This window comes from Physeter macrocephalus, chromosome 16 (assembly GCF_002837175.3).
Source record: "Physeter macrocephalus isolate SW-GA chromosome 16, ASM283717v5, whole genome shotgun sequence".
Classification (NCBI taxonomy): domain Eukaryota; kingdom Metazoa; phylum Chordata; class Mammalia; order Artiodactyla; family Physeteridae; genus Physeter; species Physeter macrocephalus.
This window is the reverse complement of record NC_041229.1, coordinates 43,594,813-43,612,845: the sequence shown is the minus strand read 5'-3', so window position 1 is coordinate 43,612,845 and position 18,033 is coordinate 43,594,813. Positions and strand designations below refer to the sequence as shown.

Here is an 18,033-nt window from a genome sequence, read left to right as displayed (position 1 = left end):
AATGTCCTGCCTATAATGGGATGGGGCTTTATGCAGTGAATGAGCACGTTCAAGGTAAGCATGGGAGGGACGGAGGTGGCGTTTAATTGATGAGCAGTGCTGGATGGCATTCTGGCAAGAAACACAGGGTTGCACATCGTGGACAGACTTGGTTACGTACAATCCCCATATCAGTTGGAAACCTTCTCCCTACTCTTGTTCTACTATATTCTATTCACTAATTCACCCTCAGAGAGAAAAAAAATCTATTTTACAGGCAAATCTCCACTGACCCTCAGGACCAGAATAGGCCTTTCTTTATATAAACTCTGGTCTTTTCTTACATAATAGTGTAAACTGCAAGAGGTAAAGGAAGTGTTCAGTGCCATATTCCCAGCAGATAATGTCTTTATCTGCAGATAAAGACAGACAATGCCCAGTGTCTGGGCACTAAAATATTTGATGAGTGAATAAATTAATAAATGAGATGAGATGATTGTCTTATTGGCAGTAGGGTTTTGATTAGGGTGTGCTACTCAATAATCTTTCCTACAGTTTACATAATATACAGTTTCCTTCCAAATTACATTTCTGAAAGGAACGTAGTTTTGAAACACTTATGATACCAAATATTTCTGATTAATAAGTGAGGATAGTCATTAAAAGAAATGGTATAAGCCACTGAGAAAGACATAAAATGAATCAGAAGAATAGGAAATGTTGAAGATAATATGGACAAAAAAAATTACTTCGCCAGTGGTTCTCAAAGTTTGGTTCCAATTCAAACAGTATCATCATCACCTGAACCTTGTTAGAAATTCAAATTCTTGGCTTACACCCAAGACCTCCTGAATCAAAAGTCATGTGAGTGGGACCTGAAATCTGTAGTTTATCAGTCATTCCAGGTAATTCTGATGACTTCTAACATTTGAGAAACACTGAATTAGGCTGATTTACAAAGAAACAAAGACTTAGGAAATTTCTTACTTCTCAGATCTAAAGTATCACTAGACACAAATTGATTCATTAGCATTGATTAACTATACTTTAATGAAAAAAGCATAAAGGTGGAGATTAAGGTTTTTTTTTAAATTTACTGTATTTACTTATTTTTGGCTGCGTTGGGTCTTCGTTGCTGCACATGGGCTTTTCTCTCTAGTTGCGACGAGCGGGGGCTAGTCTTCCTTGTGGTACACAGGCTTCTCATTGTGGTGGCTTCTCTTGTTGCAGAGCACGGGCTCTAGGCGCACGGGCTTCAGTAGTTGTGGCACGGGGGCTCAGTAATTGTGGCTCGTGGGCTCTAGAGCGCAGGCTTAGTAGTTGTAGCGCTCGGGCTTAGTTGCTCCGGGGCATGTGGGATCCTCCTAGACCAGGGCTTGAACCCGTGTCCCCTGTGTTGGCAGGCAGATTCCGAACCACTGCGCCACCAGGGAAGCCCAAAGATTAAGTTCTTAAAGAGAATGTTGAGGATTCCAAAAATAAATTTGAATAACAGATTATTTTCGTGGACAACACACATAGTCATATTTCTTGAATTGCTGACTACTTAAACTACACTTTTTGTTTTTTGGTCTGGGGAAATACAGGAAGCAGAAAATATTAAAAAAAAATCCATATGTAGTTAGATATAAAACTAATGAATTTAATTTACTTTCTTGAAAATTATTCAGAAAAGACATACAATCAGATTTGTAGGAATGTTATTTTTGGAATAACATTTTATTGGAATAATTTGGAGGAATGTTATTTTGTACTTAAAATTCTGAATATATGTGGTATGATGAGATGATTTCCACATGTTATATAGGTAGCACAGGACAGTGAACCCTGAGAAAGAGGAAACAAATGACGGAAACCCAGTGATAGATCCACCTTACTGCCTGAAGATTTCTAGGTCACAACACAGGGTCGGGGGACCCTGAGTGTAGATGTGAGTTCAGGGAGGTCAAGGTGGTTGGAGTTCCCAGGACTGAAGCCTGGTTGAGGGTAAAGCTGCACAGAGAGACAGAGAGAGACAGAGACAGACATCTCTAGAGGTCCCCAAAGGTGGAGTCTACAGCTGAATGCCGGTCAATTAATGTTTGTGAGGAAATATTCCAGGTCAAGAAAAGAGGACCCCCAAAGTGAACCAGTAGAACAGTCCTGCATCTCACACAGGGCTGGGAGTAGTTGTTGTTTCCTCATTCACAATGGGAAATCCTTGAACTACATGGGATATTGGGGAGAGGACGTGGAAGGGGATTGCCCCTCTGGTGGGGAAATCAAGCCCAGATTAAAGACTTCTCTCTTCCCACTAGCAGAGTTTATAAGCAAGCTTTGAAAGTCAAGATTTCTTCCAGAGTTAACCCCACTTCTACACTCCCAGGCTGTGCAACCATGACTTCTCCGGCACAAAGAGGCAAGACAACAGAGAAATTAAAGGAGGTTCCATTCACACTCTTCAAGTAACAGACACCCCTTCTCCCAATTACTCTGGCCCGAAGGAAGGGCTCTCCCAGGGCCATTGGTGCCCATGCCACTGGCACCACTCTGCCATTTTGCTGTTGCTGCACAGCGCAGCTTCATGACTGAGCCTGGTCTTGGGTCGGGGGTGGGAGAGAAAACAAGAAAAAAATGAGACTCCCCACCTCCACACTTTTCTGTTTTCAGGGGCCTCTTTGCTGATCCTCTGACAGGAAAGAGAGGGTCTCTTGGAGTTTTTCCGTGAGCTCCTGCTGTGCAGTTCAGAGACTGGGGACTTTCTTTGGTCCCAGAGTAAAGCCAGGAAAGAAAAGAGCCATAGGAAAACCAAATTTTTGTCACTCAGTTCTTTGAGATTATAATTCATTAGACTGATGCGCCACCTGTGCAAGCACCAGGCTGACTTGGCTTTGCTCAGAGACACCTTCTGGTCTGAGTCTTCTTGTCCCTGACAGTCGATCATTCTCCCCAGCCTCTGCCACCCCTTGCCCTGCTGTGGAGCCATCGGGCTCACGTGAGCTTTCCGCATGTGTTGGAGCAGTGGGCTATGGCAGTCTGGCCTCTGTCAGAGATCAGGACTGCTCCTGATGTGCTGCTGGGTAAACTACAGCAATGCCTCTCCCACCCTGCTCAGATGCCTCCCCAGTCCAAGAAGCCTCTGCATTCTACAGCCAGCTGTTCCCCGGGCTCTGGCAGCCCTTGGTCCAGTGCAGAGCTGCGATGTGAAGTATGCTTCATGGGGCTGGAGTGTTTACTAGGCTCAGGCTGGGCACACGCTGGGGCAGTTTTCAATCTGCCATTTCTGCCCTGCAGGGGGAACCAGCAGGCACACACATACTCCTCACAAGCAGAGTCCCGGCTTCCCACATCCCTCCTGTTAGTCCCAGAGGAACTCCAATCAGCCAAGGGGGCTAGTCTTCCCTACACAATATTATACACTAAATGGTCCCAAAGGGTTGTTTATGTACTTCTTAATGAACAAAGTTTAATGAGAGAGCTTAAGATTTTAAATAGAGTGTTGGGGATTCAGAAAATTAGTGAAACATTTTGGAAAATAGATTATTTTCATGGAAGATATACACAGTTATATTTTTTGAGTCATTTGCTTACTATAAAAAGAAGAAAGCTTCCTTTCTTTAGTTTAGAAAATACAGGAAACGAACAATAGCCAAAAAATACTCTAGATGTAAGTAGGTAAAACATTAGTGAGTTCAATTTACTTTCTAGAAGATTAGTCAGAAAAGACTTTGTAATCATATATGCATTATTGGATTATTTAAATTTCTGGGAATACAGTCCTAAAATGAGAGGATTCTAAGTGATTATTGTATACATATAAATTTTACACTAGACATGGATATCAGCAATATTAGAGCAGTGTCCTTTCCTGGGTCAAAATATCAAGTACATATTCTGAGATGTCAGTAGCAGATGTTATGATCTCAGGACACTGTAACAATTAAGCCATGGCCCATTGGCACAAAGATGGAGAAAACGACCACAGGAACCAAAGAGAAAGCCTCAAACTCACCTGATGTATGAATGTCTGATTTATGCCTGAACAGGCATGCATTGCATGTGGGTGTAAAATAGACTTCTCAATAAATCTGCTGTGGTATTTACCTAATGCCATCCACGAAAATCAATTTCATGTGGATTGAGTTCAATGGGAAAGACAAAGTCATCATTTTAAAAGGAGTGAATATTAAAAGAAAATCTTTTTGACCCTTTTTTACACAGTGATTTACTAATAAAGAAACAAAAACCACAAACTGAATAAGAAAAATGATCAATTGACTACAAACATTAAGTATTTCTGTTATCAAAAGTCATCTTAATGGAAGAGAAATGATGGGAAAAACACTGTAATCCATAAAACTAGCAAAGGATAAGTGACCAGAATATACCAAGAGACCTGAAAATCTGTAAGACCAAAATAAGCCCACTACCCCAAGCACAGAAGGACAAAGCAATAAGCTCACAGGAAAGAAAGGCAGATATACATAAAAAGATGCTCAGGGGCTTCCCTGGTGGCGCAGTGGTTGCGCGTCGGCCTGCCGATGCAGGCGAACCGGGTTCACGCCCCAGTCTGGGAGGATCCCACATGCCGCGGAGCGGCTGGGCCCGTGAGCCATGGCCGCTGAGCCTGCGCGTCCGGAGCCTGTGCTCCGCAACGGGAGAGGCCACAGCAGAGAGAGGCCCGCATACCACAAAAAAAAAAAAAAAAGATGCTCAAACTCATTGGAAATCAGAGAAATAAAAATTAAAATCACAATCACTACCTTCAGATATTTTTTAAAATAACATTTATAATATTATTAATATTTTTTTATTTTAATAACATTAAAAATATTAAGCTCTGGTGATGACCAGAGGAACCCAAAATATCTCATGTTATGGGAGTAAAAATTGGTACAATTCTCTTGGAAATCAATCTCTAGGGAAATTCAAGTTGAACATATTTAGAATCCTGATTGAATAATCTAGACAAGAACAAGTGCTATATGTGGCAGGTACAAATTGTTCATAACAACATAATATACAATCACCAAAATAATAATAAAAAAGAAACTCTGGCCAATCTCAATTCCATTACTGGTGAAACGCCTAAGTACATCTAAGTATAGTCTCATTAAAGAACGTCATATGTCCTGATTTCAAACTATATTCCAAAGCTACAGTAATCAAAGTGATATGGTACTGGCATTAAAAAATACATAGACCAATAGAACAGGATTGAGAGCCAGGAAATTAACCTGTGCATATACAGTCAACTAATCTTTGACAAGACCAAGAACACACAGTGAGGAAATGATAGGTTCTTCAATACATGATGTTGGGAGACTTTTAAGTTCCTTCCTGCATAGGGCGGTGCTTAGGTGTTACCAGGGTTAAGAAGTGCTCAAAGGAATTAGGAAAGCTCTTGGACTTTCCCAGCGGTCCAGTGGTTAAGAATCCATGCTTCCACAGCAGGGGGTGTGGGTTCAATCCTTGGTCAGGGAACTACAATCCCACATGCCTAGCAGCCCTGCCCACCCCCCAAAAAAAACAAAGGAAAGCTCTTATCCAAAGCACTGGGTGGTGCTTAACAATCCTGAAGCAATCCTGACTGCAGACTTCTAAAACACTGGACCCACGAGGATTGGGGGATCCAGTGCCAGGGGTCCCTAGCCCCCAAATGGGAATATCTAAACCTGGGAGTCACCTAGCAAGGCAGGGTCCTGATGGACTGTAGTGACCATAATCCTGGAATTCTCACCCCTCTTCCTTCTTGACCCAGCACTGACTCATTTGCCTCAAAGGTCATGGGATTCCTCCTCTTCTAAGTCAGATCAGTGCTTAGTAACCACCCAGAAGACCTTCTCTTTCCAGTGGGTACTTCCTGCCATGGGGATGGGATAGAGGGGGAACACTCATCCCACATCACCCTTTGCTGGGACCCACAGCTTACAGTGCAACCAGGGCTTAGAATCTAGTTTCCAGAAACTCAAATGGAAGCCCCTACCACAACATCATCAAAACCTGGCATACGTAATTTATTCAGCAAAACAAATATCTAGCAAAGGCCAATGTTGATAAACTTGACAGTCTAGATGAAACGGGTAAATTCATTGGACGATACACACTACTAAAGCCCAATGAAGATAAAAGTAAGTAAAATGAATAGCTGGATATCCATTAACAGAATCAAATCTGTAATTTAATAAATTACTCTCAGACTTCTGTTTTGAGCAAAATGAAGTAGCAGGGATGGGATTTGCTCTTCTATCTTAAACAAGGACAACCCAGAAATGTGACATATAAAGGCAACAGTTTTCAGACATTTGACAATAAGCATCACAGGAGAGTAAACTTAGAGAGAGGGACCAAAGGAGGGGAGCCTTGTGACAGTCCCGTTTTACTGCCTGGAGATTTCCAGACCTGTCACAGGGAGGGGGGACCCAGACAGAGACCAGTGGTCTCCCTGAGTTGAAAAGACAGGGTTGGAAGTTCAGTAAAACCAAGGTGGCTGGAGTTCCAGGATTGAGTTGAGGGTAGAGTTCCACAGAGAGAGCTCCAGAGAGCTCCCACAGCAGGAGCCTACCTCTAAGTACAGATCAGTGAATGCTTGTGAGGAAAATATCCAAGATCAAGGAAAGAACCACCCCAAAGGGGTAGATGGAGCAATACCTCAGGTCACACAGGGCTGGGAATAGTTCCCACTATCCAGAGTGAAAAATCCTCACAGTACAGGGCATATCTTTTAGAATACTCAGGGGGCAAGGGGGTTGGTATTGTCCCAGTGGTGGGGAAAATCCAGCCCAGATTAAAGACTTCTCTGCTTTCTCCTTACACCGTTTATAAGCAAGCCTGGAAAACCGGAGATTCTTCCAGAGTTAACACCACCTTCTGGCCTAGGCCTGTGGTGGTCCTCAAGTCAAAGCAACAATAGAAAACACTGAAGAAGATTTCACACACACACCCCACTTTGGACAACAGGGGCCTCTTTCTGCAGTTCCTCTGGAAAAAGGAAAAAAGGGCTCTCTCTCGGGACAAAGCTTCCCCATCCACCATTTTACTGCTACCACTCACTGTACCTTTTTGACAGTGGCTGATCTTGGGGCAGCACTGGAAGAGAAAAAGAAAAGATAAAAAGAAAAAAAATGATTTCCTCTCACACTTTTCTGCTTGCAGGAACCTCTTTTCCTGGTCCTCTGACTAGAAATCAGGTGTTTATGTTTGAGCTTTTGCTGCATGCTCATGCTGTGCAGATCAGAGAACTGAGCCTTCCTTCAATTCAGTCAATGCCAGGAAGGAGAAGAGGAAAAAGAATTCCACCAACTCACCTCCACTGTGGGTAATTATTCAAGTCTTAACTTCTCTCCTCATTTCACTTTCTAGTTTTAATTTTTCACATTCCTCACATGGTTACTTTTTATGGTCAGTTCAGAGTTTTCAGTTGTAATCTGTAGGTGAGACAGACTATGGAGAATTTATTCCATTTTGGCCAGTGCCAGAGTCAATACAAAACTTTTCAGTATACAACAATTCTTGGACCCCTTCCAAAGATGAGGGCATTATTAGATTGCTTTAAATCCCTAAGCAAATATCTGGAAACCTAGTTATAATTTCCTTTCCACTACAACTTCATAGAAATACATATAATCCCCAAATTATTCCCTAAGCAACTTCTCTTTAAAGAGAGAGAGCAAAAGATGGAGAGATGGAAGGAGAAAGGCGAGTGGGGAGAGAAAGATTGATTCTTCTAAAATAGAAGATAAAGAAAAATTTTTTTTCCTTATGATAAGCTCTCCTATTTTTTTTCTCTTTTTTTTTTTCGGTACGCGGGCCTCTCACTGTTGTGGCCTCTCCCGTTGGGGAGCACAGGCTCCGGACGCGCAGGCCCAGCGGCCATGGCTCACGGGCCCAGTCGCTCTGCAGCATGTGGGATCTTCCCGGACCAGGGCACGAACCCGTGTCCCCTGCATCGGCAGGCGGACTCCCAACCACTGCGCCACCAGGGAAGCCCTGTAGAACCTATTCTTTTAACAGCTTTCCTATCTATCATACATCAGTGTTAACTAGAGTCATTATGATGGCCAACACATCCCCAAAGAGATTGATTTCAATGTCTGATTACAAAGTTTTAAGATCTAAGTCAGTAACACTCTTTGAAATGAAATTTGACTGTTAACAGCTTGGATGTTTTGTGCATGTAAGAAATAAAGTTTATTGTCCATCCTTGAAAATGTATATTCAAGGTATTTTCACTCTACATATCTTCCTTAAAAGTACTGCAGTATCCAAGCATCTAGGTCTTATTATCTATACTACTACCACTCTGATAAAATATGTGTATATTCCTAAAAATCTCTGTTCATCATTGAGAGCTACTAATCGCAACTTTGAGGAATCAGATCATACACAGTCTATATTTTGCCAGTTAAAATGAATTTCTGAGCCATGTACCTGAACAATAACTTAATTCACATCTTTATTTAATATTTCTCATAGCTTCTTGAGCTGCTAATTGTATCTACATTATAGTAACTTTTTTTGGTTATATAGCCTTTGCTTTTAATAATTTTCCTACACATTCATTCATTTGTTCCAATATATTTTTGATGTCTCTCATATCCTTAACCTGCTGTTTCACCCCTAGGATGTGGCTGGGAAGAGGACTAACATTGGCCCTCGCTTCTTGCAGTCTGCAAACTAGAAAAGAAGACCCAAAATCTATTGTGAGTTTTACAAAGGGAAAGAATAAGCTGTTCTTGAGGTCATATTATAATTGACCTAATCTAGTTTGGTAAACTGAGGATTAAAAGAGGAATAGGATTTAGCCAGATGAGTGGAGGGAGAAGAGAATTCTACGCTGCCCTTGAGTTTTGACAAGGACTCTCTGGAAGGAGAATCCTCTGTGCTTTTTGTTCATGCATTTGGTTGAGTTTCCACACCCATGTATTCTTTAATCTCTAGCAACTTCAGATGGCAAATGAAAAGTACATGTATCCTACCCAATAAAATAAAAGAGATTACTTTTATTTAAATAAAATAGAAAAGACAAATGTACATCATTAACATTATCACCACTTTAAAAAATAATGCAGCCATTATATCTCCGGAAGGTAAAATGAAGTTTAAACACAGTGAAGTATAATTGATTTTCCCCATTCTAGAAGTCACCAGGATAGAAGCCCCTCAGCTATTAGAATTCCCTAGACCTTGGTCAGGTTTGTGACCTGTTCCTGATCATTTGGGTCCACGCCAAATGAAAGGTCTAAGAGGGAAAGAGAAAGAGCGTGAGAGGAAATTACAAATGAGGGAACTGCTGGCAACATTAATAAAGCTTATTATACCACATTCATAATCTAGAAACACTCCTATCCAGCCCTGGGGTCTTTGAATATAGTGGGGTAAGAGTGGGAAGGTAGAAAAGAGACTGAAATGGTCCTCCACGCTGACACACAGAAGTAGAAAAATATCCTCAGAGTTAAGGAGCATATCATTCCTACTTGTCCAGGATTCCTTGCAAAGTCCTATAATCCAGTTACGAGAGTTTCCCACATTCACCTCCCAGTAATGTTTGCCAGTGGTGAAGGTCTGAGCACCCCATGAAGGAGTATTCTCTGAACTTGCTGGATTACGGGGCACGTCTTGATGGTCAGGACTGCACTGCAAACGTCTCAGGTCTTCAGTCAGAGCCACATGACAATTTCTTATTTTATGATCCAACGTAACATACACTTTAGTAAAAAGAAAACAGCAAAGTCAAAGAACAGAGTTTTAAAGTTCTGAGGGACGGACAAGTGTGGCGGTATTGTGGCAGAGGTTTAGCAACCAAATCTCTGGAACAAAGCAAAGCTGGTTTGTCTTATTTGCTGGGAATATTCCAGCCCACCATGACCATTTTCAAGGTGCCAGCCATTTAGTAATTGCTCCTAAAATTCTGGAACTTGTAACAATTCGCTCCCATGAGTGTGTCAGTACCAGCTAGCTCCAGAACACCCCTTTACCAAAGGTGACTAGACGGAGTGTGTCACTGGAAATCCAGAGAAAGAACAGGGAGGGCTTCTTGTCTATCTAAAGAGCCAGAAAATCTCTAATGGTACAACTAGATGAAGGAAAATTTTGAGAATACATAAAGATGTACGATATCAGGCTCTGGCTTATTTTTACTAACTCCTCAAAAACTGGGGAGTTCATTCATAGATGTCAAGAAAATAGCAAAGTGGCCCTTAATCCACTTAAGTCCTCTCATTAGTCCACTCTCACAAAATAAAATATAATAGTAATAAATATATTATACATTATATTTTAAATATGATATTGTTTTTATTTTTAGTCCTAAATAGTGATCACATTGCTTAACATTTAAGCAAGCAAAAATAAAATAAACCAAAAACCCATTTGTGCCTTTTTTTAGAAGTGATTTCTCTCTTAGGATTTCTAATGGAGCCACCGCTGAATCAGAATCCAACTCATCCCATCTCAGGCCTGCTTCTTCTTTGTCTGCCAGGCTCACCCTTCAGTTGCATTTGTCTTAAGGGGCCCTCTAGGCAACAAATCATGGGTTCAATTTGTTTTGTGGTTGTACTTGTTGTATATAAAAATACTTTTAAGCTTTTTAGAAGTCTTGTGATTTTTCAAATGTAATTATTACATTCAATATTCAGATAAACATTTAAATAACAACATTAAGGTGATTCTAAGAATCTGAATATCCACATAGAACCACAGTTAACTACAAGATGAAATACACTGAATGGATATGCAGTTTTATAAGGCAGAGTGTTCTTTTTTTAAAATTTTAACTCACCACAAGTAACTATATAAGAAACTGTCATATTCAATTGATTGTTTTTGACAGGCTTCAGTTAGCTTTCTCTGACTGATAATTAACAATAAATTATAAAGTTAGTTATAAAGCAGTGCCTGCTTCCCTGTTCTCTGCAAAGAACAGACAGAGCAATGAAGAGAGATCATCAGCATGTATCTAGTCGTGAAGGAAAATTTACTGCCTTCACACAGAGAGCTGCCTCTTACCTCGGAAGCTGTTAAGCCTTTCCAATATCCCAGTGATGGCCCATGTACTGAGCTGTGGGTCCATAGGCTGAGGAATGTACAGCTGCATTAACTGACTCCTGTAAAAAAAAAAAGACCCACTTACTAATAGGCCCAAAGGTATCATTAGCAGTCCATTGATGGTGCTTCATCAGAATCCTCATAATTAGGTTTGAAGGGTGTGAATTTAACTCCTCAAATGGAAGAACACTACAGTTGCTATTATATTTTACAATCTGTTTCCCTGCTCTTAGCATATCAATCTTAGTAGAATATGTCACCTCAATCATAATTGTGTCTGTTTCCTCCCTTCTATCTTCCCTAGGGGATCCACACAGCAATTCTCATTTAATTCCTGAAATCTAATAGGTGGCAAATAGTTAGAATTTGCCATCTGATACATATGGAACCTCAGCACTATCGTATGTTCTTTCTTGATGATTCTACCTCACTCCTCGTCTCAGCATCTGTCTACCTGCTGCCTCTCTGAGCTTATCTGCCTTTGCCATGATGACCAGGAATAATCCTCAAATATCAATAATTAGAATTTGGAAATTAGGGGCAGGAGAAATAGTTGTCTCTTTGCGACTTCTACAGTAAGGCTTGCAACTGAAACTACACTCCCCTCAACCCTACTTTCACCTAAGGGTAGACTATATAAAGCCTGGCAGACTTTTAGAGAAGAAAGGAATAAACGCAGACAGATACTTCTCATTAAAAAGGGAGGGTCCATCTCAACAGAAATAGCCTGATCTCTATCACAATTACCATGATTTGAATAGAGGGGCAAACTTACCTTTTCATTGTGTCTCCCACACCCTGTAAAGAGAAAGAAAGGAAGGCTTAGCTTTCAGCACATGCTCTCATGTTTAGTCTAGTTTGAGGATATGAGATTATACTGGAAAATTCACTATTTCCAGTTTTCTTCCTTGGGGAAAATCATTTGCCATTTCCCTTATCCTTAAAAAGATGAAACCCAGTCTCACATTTACATACAGTTGATAAAATCATACTCTTGATAAAACTGAAAGTCAGAAGATGTTCTTAGGGTGCACGAATGGCTGTGCCTTGTTGTAATCTACAGCAGGATTCACAGCATTCCCCAAAGTTCTTATAAGGGTGTGAAAGCTAGAACTTTACAACAGAAAGAAGGCATACATCCCATATTCACACATATTACCGAGTACACATACAAAGATAAATTATCTGCTCACAAGCTGCTCTCTTGCAGCTGGTCAGAAACTGTAAATATAGTCGTCCCTGAGTATATGAGGGGAATTCATTCCAGGACCCCTTGTATACCAAAATCCATGGATGCTCAAATCTCTTATATAAAATGGCATAGTATTTCCATATAATGTATGCACATTTTCCTGTATACTTTAATCACCTCTAGATTACTTATAATACCTAATATAATGTAAATGCTATGTAAATAGTTGTCAGCATTGACAAATTCAAGTTTTGCTTTTTGGAAATTTCTGGGTTTTTAAAAAATATATATTTTCCAACGGCAGTTGGTTAAATCCCCGGATGTGAAACCTATAGGGATATGGAAGGCTAACTGTATAGTAGATGAATATAACAAGAAGGTTTGGGAGATTTTCTTCTGGATCTGTTATTTGAACCTTTCCACATAGTTATCCTTCTTCCATATAAGGCAAAAGTGATGTTTCATCTCCAGATTATACTGGGGGAGCAAACCCGCCATCACAGAGGCAGAAGAAGAATCTGGACTTTGGAACCAGAAAAATAATGGAGGCCAAAAAGGATATAACTCCAGTGGATATAAATGCTTTCCAAGCAGGCTGGTGTTCAGCACCCTAACGTCCTTCCTTAGTCCTTACCTGGAGCATGTCCACATCTGCTTTAAGGCACAGTTCCTTCACCTCCTCATATATTCTTCTCAGGAGTTTCCCCATATGAACCATTCTGGATACATTTCTCCTGAGTCGCTGAAAAACAATCTTGCCTTCAATTGCCAACATCTCTAAATGTTTTTGCTTTTCTTCCTGGAGATATTGATATACCTTAGGGTATTCAGCTCCTATCATCACCATCCGTAGATTTACAAAACCCTGCAGTGACATTGGATTAATTAGATCATGTATCTGGATGGTTTTATTCTTCTCTTATCATCTGTTGTCTACGTGTTATGTATAGAATACCTGTCTTTGTTTGGGCTGCTATAACAAAAGCACAGTAGACTGCATAACTTATAAATAACAGAAATTTACTTCACACAGTTCAGTAGGGTGGGAAATCCAAGATCAGTGCCAGCAGATTTGGTGTATGGGAAGAGCCACTGCCTAGATAGCTATCTTTTTTTTTTTTTTTTTGCTTAATAATGATTAAAATATATTCCACTTTACAAAGCACATTCACATACTTGGTTTTCATTTTTTTACCATATGCATGTATTTTTTTATTGAAGTGTAGTTGATTTACAATATTGTGTTAATTTCAGGTATACAGCAAAGTGATTTGGTTATACATACATATATATGTATATATCTATATTCTGTTTTTTCCCAATTCTTTTCCATTATAGGTTATTACAAGATATTGAATATAGTTCCCTGTGCTATAAAGTAGGTCCTTGTTGTTTATCTATTTTATATATAGTAGTATGTATATGTTAATCCCAAACTCCTAATTTATCCTTCCCCCACTTTCCCCTTTGGTAACCATAAGTTTTTATTCTATGCCTGTCGGTCGATTTCTGGTTTGTAAATAAGTTCATTTGTACCCTTTTTTTTTTAGATTCCACATATAAGTGATATCATATGATATTTGTCTTTCTCTGACTTACTTCCTGTAATATGGTAATCTCTAGGTCCATGCATGTTGTTGCAAATGGCATTATTTCATCCTTTTTCGTGGCTGAGTAGTATTCCATTGTATACATATACTACATCTTCTTTATCCATTCATCTGTTGATGGACATTTAGGTTGCTTCCATGTCTTGACTAGATAGTCATCTTTTGGTTGTGTCCTCACATGGCAGAAGGGGCAAGCCTCCACAGGGCTTCTTTTATAAGAATCCCATTCATAAGGACTCTGCCTTCATGACCTAATCACCTCCCAAAGGCACGACCTCCTAACACCATCACTTTGGGGGTTAGAATTTCGACATTTGAACTTGGTGGGGGGAGCCCAAACTTTTGGAACATACCTTCTGTTTTCTCTGCTCCAGAAGGATGTGTTCTCAGAGAACTGCTGGTTCACTCCCTTTGCTTCTTTAGATCTCTACCCTGATGTAACGTTCATCATGAGTCTTCCCTGACCAGCATACTTTCTCCCCAAACCTGTACTATTTATACACATCCCTGCTTTAATTTTCTCCCAAGAACTTTACAAATGTGAGGTATTAAAATGTTACTATTTTTTATTTGTTACATGACTTCTCTTACTAGATTATAACCAACTGAGGTCAGTGATTTTCTTCTTTTTGTCCATTTCTGTATCTCTTTGTGGGCCTAGAACAGTGAGAAATGCATCATATGCCCTCCTATGAATGAGTGGTTTATTAGGAAATCCATCCTAAATGATCAAGATAATTTTATTATTGCCTTTGGTATTTTCACAGCACTGTATACAGATTTCTGTTTAATGACATATTCTCTACTATAGCCTGTTGATATGTCTTCTTTAGAAGTGATGGAGTTCTTTGAAAATAAAAATGTAGTTTATTTTTATTAAACCTTCAGTTTCAGGTTCCCAGTTCATATATGTGAATCAATGAATGATACAATCCAAAATCCTTAGGTAGACGTTCACAATCTTGCCATGGCTATAATTACATTTCTAGCCATAAGTCTCACTGCCTGCTTCATACCCTATGTACTAATTAATAGGAGCTACTTGCAGGTCCCAGACAATTCCATGATTTGTCTCATTTTTAGCTTTCTTGTCCCTTAGGTGTCTGTGTCATAAATACCCATGAATTTACAGATTCTACTAACACATTAGCATTGGGATGATATTTACTTGTTTGAAAAGCTTTTCTTAACATTCAAAGTTTATTAATCTCCTACAGAACTCTATTTTTACCTCCATCCCAGTGACCACTGCATTTTGTTTTGTGATACTGCATTTTCTTGTCCCTGCTAAAGTACAATATTAGTGGTAGACATTGCTTTATCAAGAAAATCAGGAAAAATCTTTTAGTTACATATTGGGTTCATTCAACATGAAATCCTACATTGAAGGTCATGTATGTAGCTCTCTCTGATCACTCACTCAGGGGACATTATGATTTAATTCAAGTTCTTCCACTGTAAGTTACGAGGATATTTGTCCCAAGCTGGTTCCAGTGGATACAAGGTCTACTGCTTACCTCCCATACTCTGAATATGTTGGTCACTTTTTTTATATTTCTCTGATTTTCTTTTTTCTTTTTCCAAATAGATTTCATTTGCATCAGAAGGTTCTCCTGCAAAATAACTATAAATTGGAGTACTAGAAAAGCAAAGGTAGTACATTTCAGTTACTTAAAAGAAGATAGAAGGGTATGAACATGTGACAAACAGTAAAGAGAGCAGAGATGTCAGTGATTTTCCTTGGGAAAACTGATGAATCTGAGAGATCAACCAAAAATAGAATGCCTAAATTTAGAAAATGTAATCTATTATCTGAGGAATCTAACACTGATATTGTAGTAACCTGGTCAATTTTCAGAAGTGAATATTGCTTTATATTTAATTGTGAAATATTAGCCCTCAGCTTTCCTATGGCACTACAAGAAAATATTGGCCAGTGTTTCTAAATCTGCTATAATTAGAACAGGATCATCGTAATCATGGTTGTAGGAGCCAATGACTCTTACTGAAACTAGAGATTTATCCACCACATTACTTACACTGAAATACCAGCACCCTAATTCTCATCAATTTCATCATCATTCCTGTCTTTCAGCCCAACAGAATTTAAACTTCAGGAGAGCAAGCATGTTGTCTAGTTTCTTCACCGCTTTATCCCTATATTTCAGAATAGTGCCTGGCACATGGTGTTCAGAAATTCTATTTGTTTCTTACATAAAATAATAATAACAATCAATGTATTTGCCTCATTGCCTATCAGATACTGGGTCGTCCACATTTCAAAGTGCATTCAGAGATATTACTTACCCTGTAGTGCTCTGCAACCTGTTTACTGGATAGTGTTCATGTGTGGCATGCTCTGGGGAATGAGAGCAGAACAAACACAGCAGTCTCTTGTCAGTCTGACAGAAGTAGAGCTTTATCACTTGGTGTATCCTACACATCTGCTTGGCAAAGCTAGGTAACTGGCCGATAACTGATTCTCTGGTAGGAAGAATATGTTCCTTAGCAAAAATAGTGCTTTTGAAGTCCATTTTCGGAGATATTGCCTTGCACACAGGACAGCAAGTAGCTGTTTGGACATCTTCCCACAAGAGACAGAGGCAAGGAGCACAAAATCTGTGCCCACAGCTAATGGTGACAGGGTCTGTGAAATTGTCCTTGCAGATGGAGCAGACAAACTCACTGGGGAAACACTGCGTGAAAGCAGATTCCATGTTTCTGAGAAAATAAAAGGAAAGGACATTCTTTACCCTTGGCATGTGAGTTGAGCTTAGCCTTCTCTCACTAATACACATATGTACTGTAGGAGGACAGGCCATGTTTTGAATAGGATGGCGAGGCACAAAGAGAGTCCTACAGACTGGTAAAATGCATTATTATTTTCTTACATTGGCCTCCAGCACTACTTCTCATTTCCCTATTAGAAATCCAGGGTTTTTCAAATATATTATCTCTCTTTCAAAGACAAAGAAATCAGAGGTTCTGGTCTCATTCATAGGCAGTGGGTCATATTGTGTCCAAAACTATCACAATTTTCCCCTTTTTTCCTCTCTCTGATTGGTTAGCACAGGGTATTTGTTCCAATTCTCGCCAATGAAATAAGAAACTAAGACTCCTAGGACAATGCCAGAAAAGATTTTCTTGCTTCAGAAGAGATGCGTGGAATTAAAATCAACCTGCTTTTTCTCTTTCTGGACATTTTTTGGATACAATACCCATATGCATAGCCATCTTGTGGTCACAACGTGAACTAGCCTAAGGAGAAAAGCCAATAGTCTAAGGATAACAAAAAGATGGAAAGAAACTGGGTTCTTAACGATGACATTGAACAATAGTTACCTAATTCTGGAGAGGCCAATTTGTGACTAAATTAACACAAATCCCTATACTAAAGACCTAACAGAAGAAAGTTTGTGCTCACTACCACATAAAAAAAGAACTTAGCACAGTATCTACTGTCATATGTAATACGTCAGCGGTTCAACAAAAATTATGAGGCATATCATAAGGCAAGAAAAATGTAGTCTGAACAGACAAAGCAGTCATCAGAACCAGACGTTAGAACCAACAGACAAATAATTTAAAATAACTGTGATTAGTATGTTAAAGGCTTTTATAAAAAATGTAGACAACATGCAAGATAGGTAATTTCAGGACAGGGATGAAAACAATAAGAAAATCAGATAGGCTAGATATAATATATGCAGAGAATTTTGTGTTTGCGTTCAGGAGTAGATGCAATACAAGAAAGAAAAGTATCAGTGACCATAATGGTAGGTCAATATAAAATACCAAAACTAAACACAAAGAAGAAAAACAAAGAGTAAAAAATTAAAAGAGAGCATCAAAGAGCAGAAGGACAACATTAAATGCTGTTTAACATTGTTTAGCATCTGTGTAATTAGCTTTCCAGAGGAAAATAATGATGTAACAGAGCAAAAGAAACATTTAAAGAAATAATTTTAGAGACTCTTACAAAATTAGTGACGGACACTAAAAAAAAGATCGACGAGGGAAGATGGTGGAAGAGTAAGACGCAGAGATCACCTTCCTCCCCACAGATATACCAGAAATATGTCTACACGTGGAACTCCTCCTACAGAACACCTACTGAACGCTGGCAGAAGACCTCAGACCTCCCAAAAGGCAAGAAACTCCCCACATACCTGGGTAGGGCAAAAGAAAAAAGAATAAACAGAGACAAAAGAATAGGGACGGGACCTG

At 39.5% G+C, this 18,033-nt stretch overlaps 1 protein-coding gene across 1 annotated transcript; it reads right to left on the bottom strand.

Moving 5' to 3' along the window:
- Nucleotides 1–9,171: 9,171 nt before the first annotated feature.
- TRIM77 (tripartite motif containing 77) lies at nucleotides 9,172–16,523 on the bottom strand. Its single transcript, XM_007123954.2, is given in 7 exon segments — nucleotides 9,172–9,665; nucleotides 10,966–11,063; nucleotides 11,780–11,802; nucleotides 12,831–13,061; nucleotides 15,324–15,419; nucleotides 16,114–16,142; nucleotides 16,145–16,523. Coding segments are annotated over 7 exon segments (1,350 nt in total).
- Nucleotides 16,524–18,033: the final 1,510 nt, after the last annotated feature.